Source organism: Bos grunniens, chromosome 4 (genome assembly GCF_055505025.1).
Source record: "Bos grunniens cultivar Pamir isolate PY7600 chromosome 4, Bosgru_T2T1.0, whole genome shotgun sequence".
NCBI lineage: Eukaryota > Metazoa > Chordata > Mammalia > Artiodactyla > Bovidae > Bos > Bos grunniens.
In genome coordinates, this window is record NC_141168.1 from 87,510,757 (window position 1) to 87,526,308 (window position 15,552).

Below are 15,552 nucleotides of genomic sequence, written 5' to 3' on the forward strand. Positions count from 1 at the left end.
AAAATACAAAAGGTTGACCTGGGAAGACCAAAGAATCCGAAACTCCAGTTGACCAGCTCTCTTAAGAAGCCTTGGGAGTAGGCCCTACACAGCAAGATGCTGCCCAGCAGAGATGGGTTAATATTTATTCTGTAAAAAAACTGGTATTGAGTATCAAAACACCACAGAACAATCACCTTCTAAATCCTGTTTTTATATCTTTGTTTTGCTCAGGCCTCAAACAGAGTCCATCCCCAGGCAAGGATCCTGGAGTGTGTTGCCATTTCCTTTTCCAGGGGATTTTCCCAACCCTGGGATAGAACTCAGGTCTGCCTCATTGCAGGCAGACTCTTTACCATCTGAGCCACCAGAGAAGCCTCCATTTATTCATACTTGAAGGGGAAGAAAGATCTACTACTAGTCTGGAAAAGTCTGCAGGCAAAGATTACACCTGTCTTTCTTCACTGTAGTGCAAAGAGCAAAGTACTTAATCTACTCAGTGCATCACATCTGCCAGGTGTCAGGATTGAAGGATTAAACAGATATCTCAGGGGGCAGGTTTACTGAGCCTTTGAACTGCAGTTCGGAGTGACTGCTAGCATGTATAACACTCTTATCCAGCCTTGATATTTGGGAAACCGTACCAGAACCTGAGCACCAAACTTACGTTTTAAACAGTGTGTAACTCAGTAGGCTTGGGACCAAAACTAAGGTATTCGTTTTTGATTTCTATTTAAGAAACCAGATTCATTCTGATTACACTTTTAGGGTTATGTGAACATTTTAAATAGTCAAAGACAGGATGCCCTGTGGCGCAATGATTGTTTCAGCCCAGAGACATTCTCTAAATTGATTGATTGAATCAGGATTGCCTGTGTCTTCGTATCACTGAACAGCTGAGATTCACATTGTAGAAACTTGCTGCCACAAGAGATGTGACCTTAGTCACCGTAATCTGAGACCTGTAAAAGGTAGACATTCCCTTTCTTTGCTTACTCTGTGACTAGTTGACCTCATTTTCCAGGGCCTGTTCATAACCTGTCAATGAAATGGAATATTTGAATTGAAGATTGTGACTGTAATCTTTACATTGCAGCTGTATTTGCAGCTCTTCTTTCTATAGTATACAAGGGATCTTCCCTGACAGTCCAGTGTTTACCACTCTGTTTCCACTGCAGAGGGCATGCGTTTGATCCCTGGTCAAAGAACGAAGATCCCGCAGGCCCACCAGTGCAGCCAAAAATAAAAAGTATAATATGCAGGAATTTGGGGACATAGGATTTCTCTACATCAGCTTATTTAGCTGTCAGGCTAGAATTAGCTTTCTGAGAAAAATAACTTCATATCAACAGGAACCTATTTTGCTTGCTTCTGAACTCGTCCATCTTCCCTATCTGCTAAGGTGGGCCAATTACTTGTAAGCATAATATTAATACATGACCTTTGACATAAGGTCCACTGAAATTGGATCCTTAGTTACTATTATTGTTTATCTTGCAGATCTTTCCATTGGATTTTCTTAGTATCCCAGCTGATTTCAAGTTCAGGATAGCCTTCTTCCCCTTTAGTTAGTCTCTGGCCTGAAAGTATGAACTCTGTACTGTCGTTGAGTTCTTCCTTCTTCCTGCATATCTTGTGTGAATTTTTTGTTTGTTTGTTTTTAAGAGCGTTCTTATTTTTAAAATTCTTATTTAAGGCTGTGTTAGGCTTTCCTAATTTGTGGTTCCTTACCCTATGTATTCTTTGTGGCCAAAGATGGAGAAGCTCTATACAGTCAGCAAAAACAAGACCAGGAGCTGACTGTGGCTCAGATCATGAACTCCTTATTGCTAAAATCAGATTGAAATTGAAGAAAGTGGAGAAAACCACTAGATCATTCACGTATGACCTAAATCAAATCCCTTATGACTATACAGTGGAAGTGAGAAATAGATTTAAGGGACTAGATCTGATAGACAGAATGCCTGATGAACTATGGACGGAGGTTCGTGACATTGTACAAGAGACAGTAATAAAGACCATCCCCAAGAAAAAGAAATGCAAAACAGCAAAATGGCTGTCTGGGGAGGCCTTACAAATAGCTGTGAAAAGAAGGGAAGTGAAAAGCAAAGGATAAAAGGAAAGATAAATGCATTTGAATGCAGAGTTCCAAAGAATAGCAAGGAGAGGTAAGAAAGCCTTACTCAGTGATCAGTGCAAAGAAATAGAGGAAAACGACAGAATGGGAAAGACTAGAGATCTCTTCAAGAAAATCAGAGATACAAAGGGAACATTTTATGCAAAGATGGGCTCAATAAAGGACAGAAATGGTAGCGACCTGACAGAAGCAGAAGATACTAAGAAAAGGTGGCAAGAATACACAGAAGAACTGTACAAAAAAGATCTTCACGACCCAGATAATCACGATGGTGTGATCACTCACCTAGAGCCAGACATCCTGGAATGAGAAGTCAAGTGGGCCTTAGCAAACATCACTATGAACAAAGCTAGTGGAGGTGATGGAATTCCAGTTGAGCTATTTCAAATCCTGAAAGACGATGCTGTGGAAGTGCTGCACTCAAAATGCCAGCAAATGTGGAAAACTCAGCAGTGACCACAGGACTGGAAAAGGTCAGTTTTCATTCTAATCCCAAAGAAAGGCAATGCCAAAGAATGCTCAAACTACTGCACAATTGCACTCATCTCACACGCTAGTAAAGTATTGCTTAAAATTCTCCAAGCCAGGCTTCAGCAATACGTGAACCGTGAACTTCCAGATGTTCAAGCTGGAAAGAAAGCTGAGCGCTGAAGAATTGATGCTTTTTAACTATGCTGTTGGAGAAGACTCTTGAGAGTCCCTTGGACTGCAAGGAAATCCTACCAGTCCATCCTAAAGGAGATCAGTCCTGGGTGTTCATTGGAAGGACTAATGCTGAAGCTGAAACTCCAATCCTTTGGCCACCTGATGTGAAGAGCTGACTCATTGGAAAAGACCCTGATCCTGGGAAAGATTGAGGGCAGAAGGGGACAACAGAGGATGAGATGGTTGGATGGCATCACTGACTTGATGGACATGGGTTTGGGTGGACTCTGGATGTTGGTGATGGACAGGGAGGCCTGGCATGCTGTGGTTCATGGGGTCACCAAGAGTTGGACACAACTGAGGGACTGAACTGAACTGAAATCCATGCCTCTATTTTTAACCCATTGAATATCAACAACTAACTATAGGTCTAATACCTACTGTAATTCGAAGTAGGTCTGTGGGTAAAATGTGTTTCCAGAAATCTGTAAAAAGTAGAACATGATATAAAAGTGATCTGGGATTGCTATTGGCAACACAGTCACAGTTACTGTTGACACTACAGAGGCTTGTTGCCTGCACTGATAATCGAAGGAAATGCTGAATTTTGGTTAGGGGTTAGCAAAGTTAAAAGTGTAAGTTTTTCCCTGGTCAAATTCCTTAACCAGGGATTCCAGGTCGAGTGCCTCTGTTCTAAGGGGAGTTGATAGACAAAAATGTATGGGCCAGAACAAACCCCCTAATAAAGGCTACTCAACTCTCCAACCAGTTTTCTTTAAATAATAACATACCCTAATATAACTGAAGTATGACTCCATGTAAAATATTTTCTTTTGCCATTCTGCAGGACTCCTGATACCCCTGACTCTATGAAAGAGAAATTCTCTGGAAATTCTCCAGCCTTGAAAGCAAAGGTTCCCCACTCCCCTCTTTTTCATTTTCTGTTTTCCTATTCCTTAAGTCCTCTTGACAGCCAGCCTGTGCCTGGTTCTCTAACTTCTTCCTTTTTCTCTCTCACTGCTGCTTCCTGCACACAATAGCCCACACACCTCAGGATGTGAGTGTAATCAGTGCCGCTCCATTAGCTGCAAAAGGCAAGCCATCTAAGCGAAGGTAATTACAGCATGTCCATCCTTTTCCCCGGAATCCGTGTCACATTGGGGCTGATGTAAACCTCCCTGCCCGCACCTTGCAGCCGGGCCACCTGGGATTCAGCGCTGGGCGTGGGGTGCCAGCTGTCTCCCCAGGGACGCAGCTCTGCTAAGTCATGCTGGCCATGAAGGTTGATGGTGAGGTTCTCCCAGGGTTGGGAGTTCAGTCCTGAATCAGCTATGGGAACACTGGTGGGACTGGTGGGGACCAAGGGAGATGGGTCCAGGCCAGTAGAGAAAAGGCTCAGATGGGTTCTGGTCCAAGCTGACCCTGCATTGGTTCAATTCCTGGGAAGCTGGGTATCTCCACAGGTTACTTGTTTGATGGGTTTTGTCCCTTAAACCTCTGGCTGTCCAGGAGGGGAATATAGCTAAGATTATGGATTCTTTTTATATTTCCCTCTTCATTTTCTGGTAGGTGTCAGAAACATCTAGAAAATGCCAAAAAGATTGAAATTAAAAAAGCTATTTCAGCAAACATTTCTATGGGCATTGCCTTCCTGCTAATATATGCATTGTACGCACTGGCCTTCTGGTATGGATCCCCTCTAGATATAGCCAAAGAATACACTATTGGAAATGCAATTACAATAAGTTGTTTTCCTAATATTTGTGACAAATCTAAAAATATTATTTATCTATCTACCTCTTCTTTCATTTTCCTCCTTTTTGAAGAATGAACCATGGTTGTAACCTTTTTACTGTGGCATATCTTTGCTCAGTCCTGTGGGCAGAGCTGGGCTTCTAGAATACACAGAGCATCACAAATGGTTAGACCAATTTAGAAACATATGGAGCATATAAAGAAAGATGGAAAGAATTTATGAAAGAACAAATATCAATTGGCATAGTATGTCTCTCATAGTATGAGAGAACATTAAATTTGTATCATATTGGCTATCGAAATACAAGGTGAAAAGTGATTTTAGTTTTTTTTCCTTTATAAAATGAAAATAAGTTCATTTATTGATTAGAAAAATTATACATACTAGTTATACAAAAGATTAGAATACTTTTAAAAATTAGAAATTACTTAGAATTACTTATGATTTTAAAATACATATACACTTAATGATAACTTTTGGTGTATATCTTACAGATTATTTTCTGTATATGGGTTTTTTTCTCTTGAAACCTAAATTGCATTAGGCATATCTTTTTGTAAATTTTTTTTATAAACTAGCAACATATTGTGACCTTCTTTCCATGTCAGTGGTGGTCAGGACAACACGTAACCATTCAACTAGCCATGTTTTAAAACCTGCACTTCCCTGTCTTTCTAAACAGAGGACATGGAACAGTTTGACCCCTTGATGATGACTTAGGGGCATTATGGAAATTTATCATTTCAGAATGTTCTCTAGAGTGGTACCTTCAGACCCCCATTGAAGTGTTGAGGGCTGTTTGGCTGGATGAGGTTTCATCGCTGCAGAGTCTGTTTTTTCTCATGTTGGTCCCCTCTCCTTGTCAGCTTAGAAGCACTCCACCTCTCTTTACTTCCTCATTTGCTAAATTTTACAAAGCAGGGAGATTGAGAATGACTCTGGCATTCATCCTCTCTGGCCTGGGCTCCCCATTTGTTGGGTGTAGACAGTGACTTCTCCCAAATAGGGGAGCAGAGTGACTCCCATGATGCAGGGAGCCCAGTGATGGCCTCTTCATAAAGACCAAGAACTCGAGTGTGTTAACTTTCTAGCATTGCTTCTGGTAGGGACATTTTTTTGCTCTTGCTGGTCCTTCTCTGTATTGCAGATAGTAGATAGATATTTGAGTTCTGGTATGTTAAGCATTATTGTTATTTGTCATCTTCTGAAAAAAGCCAAACTATAAGTAGATGTTTCACCATGCCCAGAGAGAAAGGAGTCATTTCTCTTCATTTAGGTTTTTCTCAGTTAATGTATGCTAATAACCTGGATTCCTGAAACTACAGTCTTGACTTTTCTGTATCAATTTGTTTTCCTAGTGAAAAAAAGATGAAGGGAAATGTGTTAAGTTTGTGTGCTATAGTACAGACTAATTGTGTAGAGGAATTATTAATTAATGCACACAGATGTGATTTATAATGCATGAACTATTACTTTTTAATGTTAAAAATCTTATCAAAATGTGTGTATATATATATAACATGGCACTTTTTAAGGAAAGTTATATGGGGCCAAAATCTACTTTGTTGCATCTTGAACATTCTATGTAATTCCATGCATAGTTAGAGAAAGTAATTTAGTACTGAATAATACTGACGGAAAATATTTTCCTCTGGTGGCAATGGCTTCAGAATCAAGGCAACATCTTTGAAAAATCATTGTCATTTTGTCTAAGCCCAGGAGAAGAACAACCAGTAGTTTGACAAGATAGATGAAAAAATATTTTTGAGGTTAAAGAAACTCATTTGTGCAACAAAATTCTGTAGTTACCTTGTAAATTTTGCTCTTGTGCTGAAAAAAATTTTCAAGGGATAGACCTAATCTTGACGCTTTGGTGGCCTGTATTCCAAACACATGTGTGTGAGATGACAGTGGACACTGGAATGGGACATGTGACTTTCCCTTGTGTTCTTTTGCTCAGGTCTTTTTCTCAATCCTGATCGGCGCCTTCAGCATTGGACAGGCTGCTCCATGTATCGATGCTTTTGCCAATGCGAGAGGAGCAGCAAATGCGATCTTTGCTATTATTGATAGTGTGAGTCATTTATTATTTTTAATGCTGAAAATTTTTTTAAGGCCTGGATAATTAGATCTGGCTTTATGTTAAATGTCCTGTAAAAATTAAGTGACATGAAAAATTTCTGCTTATTAATGAATAAAACCAAATGCCTCTTTTGAATATTTGTGAAAGTTTGAAAAAAAATACCTCTTTTTCAAGGTTAATAATTTGCATTATATTCTGAGTCTGAGAACTCACAGGATCCCAAGATCAGTAATCAAAACCAGCTCTAAATGATGAGGAAACTTTTTTTGGTTAAGCCTAGACTTGACTATTTGTAACATTCATACTGGTTCCAAATTAAAGAATCAAAACCAAAATAATAATAAAGAATAGAAATGGGATTTCAAGTGAGGAATAAATGAGGTTAGGAGTGCTTATTACTGTGCCTGCCTTAAGTTGCTGCTGCTGCTAAGTAGCTTCAGTCATGTCCAACTCTGCGTGACCCCATAGACAGCAGCCCACCAGGCTCTGCCATCCCTGGGATTCTCCAGGCAAGAACACTGGAGTGGGTTGCCATTTCCTCCTCCAATGCATGAAAGTGAAAAGTGAAAGTGAAGTCGCTCAATCGTGTCCGACTCTTTGCAACCTCATGGACTGCAGCCTACCAGGCTCCTCTGCCCATGGGATTTTCCAGGCAAGAATACTGGAGTAGGGTGCCATTGCCTTCTCCTGCCTTAAGTTAGGGTTTAATAAATTTTAAGTTTTGAGTTAGCCAATTGGGGAATAAAAGGCAGAATGTGCTAAGAACTTTTATAAAGGAGAACAGGTTGTTTTTTTTTTTTTTTAAAGAATTCTGTCTCCAATAAACTGTATTTTAAAGAAAAAATATTTCTGAATGCTTATCTTTAATCAAACAGCACTGATCTCATTTGGGAAAGTGCATCTGAACTAGTGTGTTATTAGTAGAGTTCAAAGCAAAGATGTTTGTCTTCCTAGTTTTTCTCCTTTTCTCTTTGATTTTGTAGCCAGACTGAGAACATTATGCTTTGTAGACAGGATGAGTGGATGGAAAAATGATTGGTGGGAACAAAATTGATAGTATGTTTTGCTGTGGGTTGCCCTCTCCCTCTGGAGAAGGCAATGGCACCCCACTCCAGTACTCTTGCCTGGAAAATCCCATGGATGGAGGAGCCTGGTTGGCTGCAGTCCATGGGGTCGCTAAGAGTCAGACACGACTGAGCGACTTCACTTTCACTTTTCACTTTCATGCATTGGAGAAGGAAATGGCAACCCACTCCAGTGTTCTTGCCTGGAGAATCCCAGGGATGGCAGAGCCTGGTGGGCTGCTGTCTATGGGGTCACACAGAGTCGGACATGACCCAAGTGACTTAGCAGCAGCCCTCTCCCTCAAAAAAAAAAATCACTTTGTATATCATATAATTTTGAATCAATTGTATTGCATAAGTTATCCTGACTGAAGTGAAATAAAGAAAATCATTTTGACACATTAAAGGTGGTCTCTGCATTTACACAAAGAAAATGCTAACTAGCTAACTGAAATGTAATTGTGTGTCCAAGCAATTGCTGTTTCATTAATCTAAGTCATGAGAAAATTGGTCAGCTTCTGCATGTATTGAAAATTTACATCATTCCAAACTAAGTTGTCCCTGACCAATTTTTCAATCTTCTCAATCCAGTCCGTCACACTTATTGTTTAGGAATAAGCTAATTTTCACTAAATGCTGAAATACCTGGATATATCAGTTCAGTTCAGTTCAGTTAAGTCGCTCAGTCGTGTCCGACTCTTTGCGACCCCATTAATCGCAGCACGCCAGGCCTCCCTGTCCATCACCAACTCCCAGAGTTCACTCAAACTCACATCCATCGAGTCGGTGATGCCATCCAACCATCTCATCCTCTGTCATCCCCTTCTCTTCCTGCTCCCAATCCCTCCCAGCATCAGGGTCTTTTCCAATGAGTCAACTCTTCGCATGAGGTGGCCAAAGTACTGGAGTTTCAGCTTTAGCATCATTCCCTCCAAAGAACACCCAGGGCTGATCTCCTTTAGAATGGACTGGTTGAATCTCCTTGCAGTCCAAGGGACTCTTAAGAGTCTCTCCAACACCACGGTTCAAAAGCATCAATTCTTCGGTGCTCAGCTTTCTTTACAGTCCAACTCTCACATCCATACATGACTACTGGAAAAACCTGGATATATCAATTATAGTATATTTTGTAATTACAGTTGTAGGAATGTACATTTTGAAAATTTATGAGGATATGCCAGAAACTTAAAGTGAAATATCATATGAAATGAAAAGAATATGTCCCTTATGTACTTTTTAAGAAAAACCTATTTTCAGAGAAGGAATACTTCCTTAAACACATAAACATAAACATACAGACACACACACACACACACAGTCTTCAACTTGGGTTCTGACTCATGTGAAGGGAATTATGCTTTTCTGGGTCCTGTTTTTGGCATTGCTGAGGCCTATTCCTTAAAAATGCAGTTGTTTGTCCTATGATGGAATAGCCATTGAATTTTGTTTTGTTTAGGATCCTAAAATTGACAGTTTTTCAGAGAGAGGACACAAACCAGACAACATCAAAGGGAATTTGGAGTTCAGAGATGTTCATTTCTCTTATCCTGTTCAGCCTGATGTCCAGGTATTATAAGTTATATTTATAGGGATTCCTAATTTAGATTGTTAATCATCTTCAGGAATCCACAGTCTCTATTATTTTGATATGTATGTGCCTTTTCCTTTGGGGATTATAGTCCCTTATTTAATACTATTTTTCCAAATTTAAAATTGAGTCAGATTACTTCTCTTTCAGGCTTTTGATGTGAAGTGCACTCTTTTTCTCTCTTCCCTTAAAGATCTTGAAGGGCCTCAACCTGAAGGTAGAGAGCGGGCAGACGGTGGCCGTGGTTGGGAACAGCGGCTGTGGGAAGAGCACAGTAGTCCAGCTGGTGCAGAGGCTGTATGACCCTGATGTGGGGAGTGTAAGTGGGAAGAACCCCGCTCTTCAAAATGGGAAGCTGGGTATCAAATAGCCCTTAGAAATTTTTTATCCGGTAACATATTTGCATGTGAATCCAATTTTGGTTAAAAAAAGAAAAAGGCTATGGAATTGCAATGCATCTGGATAAGACCTTCAAACCCTTGGGATATTTTGACAAAAGTAGTCAAGATGATAAAACTCAAAGAAGCTAGACAGTGCTCTCCTCTGTTCCAACTAAGCTTTTCATAGTCTACTATGTCACCAGAAAATAGTCATCCAAACCACTGAGAGGATTATTTTCAATGACTGACTTAGTTTGGTTAAAAATGTTCCACATTAGTAATTGTCAATAAGCTTGTGTTCGGGGTCACAAGGAATCTTAGGGCAGTAATTAAATTCATCAAAGACAGTTGAGTTTTCTTCAGTGTTGGAATATCTGAAGGGGAAAGTGGAACAGTCTCCATGAAACTGGGGACGTGAGAAACAGTAACGGCCTAGGGTATAGTTTTTTGATCTTTTAAAATTTTTATTATAAATTGAAACTTACCGAAAAGTTGCAAGTAAGGAACTCACATATACTCTTCACCCAGATTTATTCATTGTTTTTATTTTGACCTACTTGCCTATTACCATCTCTTTCTTACTGCATGTTTGTGTGTATGTATAAGACCAACACAAACATACATACCAGTTTTTTCCTGAACCTTTGAGAATAAGTTAAAGATGTTATGCCCTTTGATCGTTACGTACATTAGAATATAATTTCTTTTTTTAAATAATGTTATTGGATTATAGGTTGTTTTACAATGTGTGTTCGTTTCAGGCGTATAGCAAAGCAGAATGTATTTTCTGAGAAGACAACATGCTTTTACTTCATCACAAAACAATTATCAAAATCAGTAAATTTAACATTAATACAGTAGGGGCCCACAGTAAATATTCAAATTTGCTCAGTTGTACTGACTTGCGAACATTGAGTTTACCTGACATTGAAATGTACTATAATTATGAAAACAGAAGTTTACAAGTTACACAAAAAAACAAAAACAATAAGGCATTAATACAGAACAGAGATTCTACGATACGCGAATTATTTACTTTCTTTAATAAAATTAACAAAATTTCTTTGAAAAATCTGATACACCAAGTAGGAACATGGACCCCTTCTCATTTCCTAAAGCAAACTCTAGGTTGGTTGAAGTATAAACAGTTTTCTTCATTTTTCAAAAAGAACCTAGTAAATACTTACATTGAGGATAAGCATTTGAAAACATTAAAAAAATTACTATTGGAGTAATGCATTTTTAAAAGAAAATACATGTCAGCAGGAAAAAAAAGTCTTCAGAAATTCTGAACTCAGAGGTATTCACTGTTCACATTGTAATTTAAGTTTGCTTACTGCTGAAATAATGGAAAAAATGCCCAGTGATACAGCTGATTGATTTAATTTTCCCTTAAACCTCTCTTCAATAAAAATCAGTAAAGCTATAGTTTAAGAAAGAAAGAAATTGGAATGAAAAATTTATGATACATGGTAAAACTATTATATTACTATTTTATAAATTAATATGAATCTATCAGAGGCTATGAACATGCATATCTTTTGAGAATAAATGTAGATTTGTAAAAAGTCAAGAAATGCTCAATTTCACTTATGTATGAATTACATATAAGCTACATCATACACTTATTAATTAGAAAAGACAGATTAATATGATAAAAGCCAGTAAATTACAGTAAAGCAAATATATATTTATATATTCCTGCTCCCACTGTGAATTATTAAAAATCTTTTTAGAGAGTTTGTTCAACCTTTATTCAGCAAATAATAAATACCCAACATGTGCCAGTCATTGTATGAGTTAAGCAATTATTACTGGAGAAGAAAAAATAAAACATACTCTTCAGTCTGGTAATTCTGTCCTTCTACTATGATTGTCCCTCATTGTTTGCACAAAGCCAAATACTCAGCAGGTGGGAAATGCTGAAGTACATTATGGTATTGATATATTATGTAGAGTAAAACATCATAATGCCATCAAAGTGATATGTAGACTAGGTAGGCAAATGGACACTTTAATTCAGATTTAATAATGGTAAGCAAAATTCATAGTTATGCCAAAATACATAACTCAATATGTAATCATTTATGGAGAATATTCCATCCATGAAAAACAGTATACATAAGATAATAAAATCAAAAGAGAGAATAGACTTTATTTTTAGCCTTGCACATTGCTCTTTATTTCCAATTCCCATTTCTAACCACTGAAATATGTTAAATATTAGCTAAGGTTGTTTTTTTTTGTTTTTTGTCTTGTCAGCAAACAGATTTTATTGAGCTATATTCTAAAAATAATATGTAAAGTTTTGATAAAGATTATTTAAAAGATGGTTTTACCAATGTTGAAAACATCTCAATTAAAATAATAGATTCCAGTGTATAAATTGAATGGTAATAATTTAAATAAAAGATTAATGGGGAACACATGTATACCTGTGGTGGATTCATTTTGATATTTGGCAAAACTAATACAATTATGTAAAGTTTAAAAATTAAATAAAATTTAAAAAAAAAGATTAAAGCATTTAAAATATAAGATCTTTGTAAACACAGCAAGCAGAAATAGCTGATAATCCCGTTAAAAGTGTCTTTTAAAGGAATAAAGATATAAATTACTGGTGCTGACTTTTAATATTATGTGAGTGCTAATGAAGAAACTTTATTATCAGGAATTCCCTGGCCGTCCAGTGGTTATCACTCAGCACTTTGACTGCAGTGGGCCTGGATTTGATTCCTTGCTTGAGAACCAGGATCACACCAGCCAAGTGGCATGGCCAAAAAAAGGAAAGAAAAACTTTTATTAGCACCATTTTATTTACATGTCATGTGGTAAAATAATAAATAGCTCACTCAGTTTGTATGGATCCATTGCATTTATTGTTATTTTTTTTTTAATTGGTGGATAATTCCTTTACAATGGTGTCTTGGTTTCTGCTGCACAACGTGAATCACATATTAGCTAAGGCTTTTTTGGTAACAAATGCTTTCAACGTCAGATGGCTTATTAAAATATTTAATGGAAGTATCTTGTTTCTTCAGATTATCATCGATGGCCAGGATATTAGGACATTTAATGTAAAGTATCTGAGGGAAATAATTGGAGTGGTGAGTCAGGAGCCGGTGCTCTTTGCTACCACCATTGCTGAAAATATCCGTTACGGCCGTGGAAATGTCACCATGGATGAAATACAGCAAGCTGTGAAGGAAGCCAACGCCTATGAGTTTATCATGCGGTTACCACAGGTAAAGCCTCTGTTAATTTAAGTGCCCTCGAACTTCACTTCGTGCCACCGAGTTCTTTCTTCAAAGCTTAAATAAGCTAATAATGTTTGAGGTTCCAGGTTGTCCAACTTTGCTAGGTAAGTCCCTTGAATTATCCATTTGGAGGGTCAAGGAGTGTAGCTTGGTACAATGACTCATAGGAAATTTTATACAGAGTTTGTGTTACTAGTTTTTTAGAATGTGAAATGATTTATTATGATTTGTGACTCATTACGCTAGTCAAAATGAGGCACCCTGTTGTCTTCCATGAATTCCTAGACTCCATAGCTTTTTCTATTTGAAATATTTCAAGAGCTCTACCACACTTTCTGTTGTAGAAATTTGACACCTTGGTTGGAGAGAGAGGAGCCCAGCTGAGCGGTGGACAGAAGCAGAGAATCGCCATCGCCCGGGCCCTGGTTCGCAACCCCAAGATCCTCCTGCTGGACGAGGCCACCTCAGCGCTGGACACGGAGAGTGAAGCCGAGGTTCAGGCGGCCCTGGATAAGGTCAGTGGGTCCTCAACGCCTGAAGGACCAGCCAACTGAAACTGTATTGAAATTCTTACCAGTGCTTTGCAAGCCTAGGCTGAAAAACATGGACCTGAGAGCAGATGCAGCTCTCCCGTGGGCTTTTTTTTTTTAACGTGTTACTCCATGTGGAGTGCAGTCGGTTAACAATGTTGTGGTAGGTTCAGGTGCGCAGCAGAGCGACTCAGCACTTACATATCCATGCATCCATTCTCCCCCAAACTCGCCTCCCATCCGGGCTGCCACATAACACTGAGCAGAGTTCCCTGTGCTATACAGTGGGCTGGTTATCCATTTTAAATACAGCAGTGTGTACAGGTCAGTGCCATGGGGCTTTCTTTCAGGGCACATTGCAGAGAGAGGTGGGCAGCCCATTTGCTGGCTTGCTTTCTTGGACCAAGATGCAGTTATCCCCCGGTCCAGGCCTGTGCAGTGAACTGCTTAGCTTTGGGGGTTTTGTTTGTTTACATATAGGTTAGGACTTTGATCAAAAGTTCTTGCGGTAAAATGTACAAAGAAAATTCTGATGACTTACCCAGTGGTCCATCTGAAAAGCAGTTCAAAATACTTGCCTTATTTTGTAGCAGTACATCATCTTTATCTGTTCATAAAAGTGAATGGGTCCTTCTCTGGAAATAAAGTTCAATTTGTGTGTTTCTTTTTTTTTAATTTAAATTTATTATTTTAATTAGAAGCTAATTACTTTACAGTATTGTACTGGTTTTGCCATACGTCAACATGCATCTGCCATGGGTGTACACATGTTCCCCATCCTGAACACATGTTCCCCGCTCCCACCTCCCTCCCCATACCATCCCTCTGGGTCATCCCAGTGCACCAGCCCTGAGCTTCCTGTATCTGGCATTGAACCTGGACTGACGATTCGTTTCTTATATGATATTATACATGTTTCAATGCCATTCTCCCAAATCATCCCCCCTTCCCTCTCCCACAGAGTCCAAAAGACTGTTCTATACATCTGTGTCTCTTTTGCTGTGTCTTGCAGGGTTATCGTTACCATCTTTCTAAATTCCATATATATGCATTAGTATACTGTATTGGTGTTTTTCTTTCTGGCTTACTTCACTCTGTATAATCGGCTCCAGTTTCATCCACCTCATTAAAACTGATTCAAACGTATTCTTTTTAATGGCTGAGTAATACTCCATTGTGTATATGTACCACAGCTTTCTTATCCATTCATCTGCTGATGGGCATCTAGGTTGCTTCCATGTCCTGGCTATTATAAACAGTGCTGCGATGAACATTGGGGTACATGTGTCTCTTTCAATTCTGGTTTCCTCAGTGTGTATGCCCAGCAGTGGGATTGCTGGATCATAAGGCAGTTCTATTTCCAGTTTTTTAAGGAATCTCCACACTGTTCTCCATAGTGGCTGTACTAGTTTGCATTCCCACCAACAGTGTAAGAGGGTTCCCTTTTCTCCACATCCTCTCCAGCATTTATTGCTTGTACACTTTTAGATAGCAGCCATTCTGACTGGCGTGAAATGGTACCTCATAGTGGTTTTGATTTGCATTTCTCTGATAATGAGTGATGTTGTGTGTTTCTTTAAGCATATAAATAAGGAACATATTTCAAGGCTGCTGAACTCATGGGCCTGGCTCAGTGTTTCTAAATCTCTCACTATCGTCTTTACTAAGCTGAAGCTTCGCAGCATGAACCTTATCTTGGGACACTTTCAAGGTTAGTGCTGATGTCATCTGTCATAACAACACAGTATAAAAACTGGAGTCAGATGACACTATGTAAATAGATTTCAAACACATAAATATCATAAACATTTTTGACTTCATAAAGTTTAGTAATAAAATGTGCAAATTACTTAACAGTCCATCCAAATTGCCTCTTGAAATTTTGTTTTTTTGAATTGACCTACTTTATTTTTCAGTTTTTATTGAAATATAGTTGGTTTACAATGTGGCATTAGTTTCAGGTGTACAGCAAAATGATTCAGTCGTACATATATATGTGTGTGTATATATATTATATATCAGATATATATATATATGTCCTCTTGAAATTATACAGATGAGCTGTATAACCTTATTTTCTCAGGAAAATGTATACTTGAATCCTAAGTAAACACAACTGCCGTGTGTGCTATA

The 15,552-nt window shown here is 38.5% G+C and overlaps 1 protein-coding gene across 11 annotated transcripts in view; it reads left to right on the forward strand.

The window, feature by feature from the left end:
• Window positions 1–15,552, forward strand: part of LOC147374475 (phosphatidylcholine translocator ABCB4-like) — a 68,521-nt gene that overhangs the window by 44,780 nt on the left and 8,189 nt on the right. For 8 of the 11 annotated variants that reach the window (XR_015162798.1, XM_086397302.1, XM_086397305.1 and 5 more), the window contains 5 exons: window positions 6,478–6,591; window positions 9,121–9,231; window positions 9,446–9,571; window positions 12,674–12,877; window positions 13,234–13,404. Coding sequence is in view for 10 of the 11 variants with exons in the window: in XM_086397302.1 (XP_086253428.1) it covers window positions 6,478–6,591; window positions 9,121–9,231; window positions 9,446–9,571; window positions 12,674–12,877; window positions 13,234–13,404 (726 nt within the window). In the remaining variant the exon portion in view is untranslated. The remainder of the gene's footprint in view (window positions 1–6,477; window positions 6,592–9,120; window positions 9,232–9,445; window positions 9,572–12,673; window positions 12,878–13,233; window positions 13,405–15,552) is intronic. The other 3 variants (XM_086397309.1, XM_086397311.1, XM_086397310.1) reach the window with 1 other exon arrangement.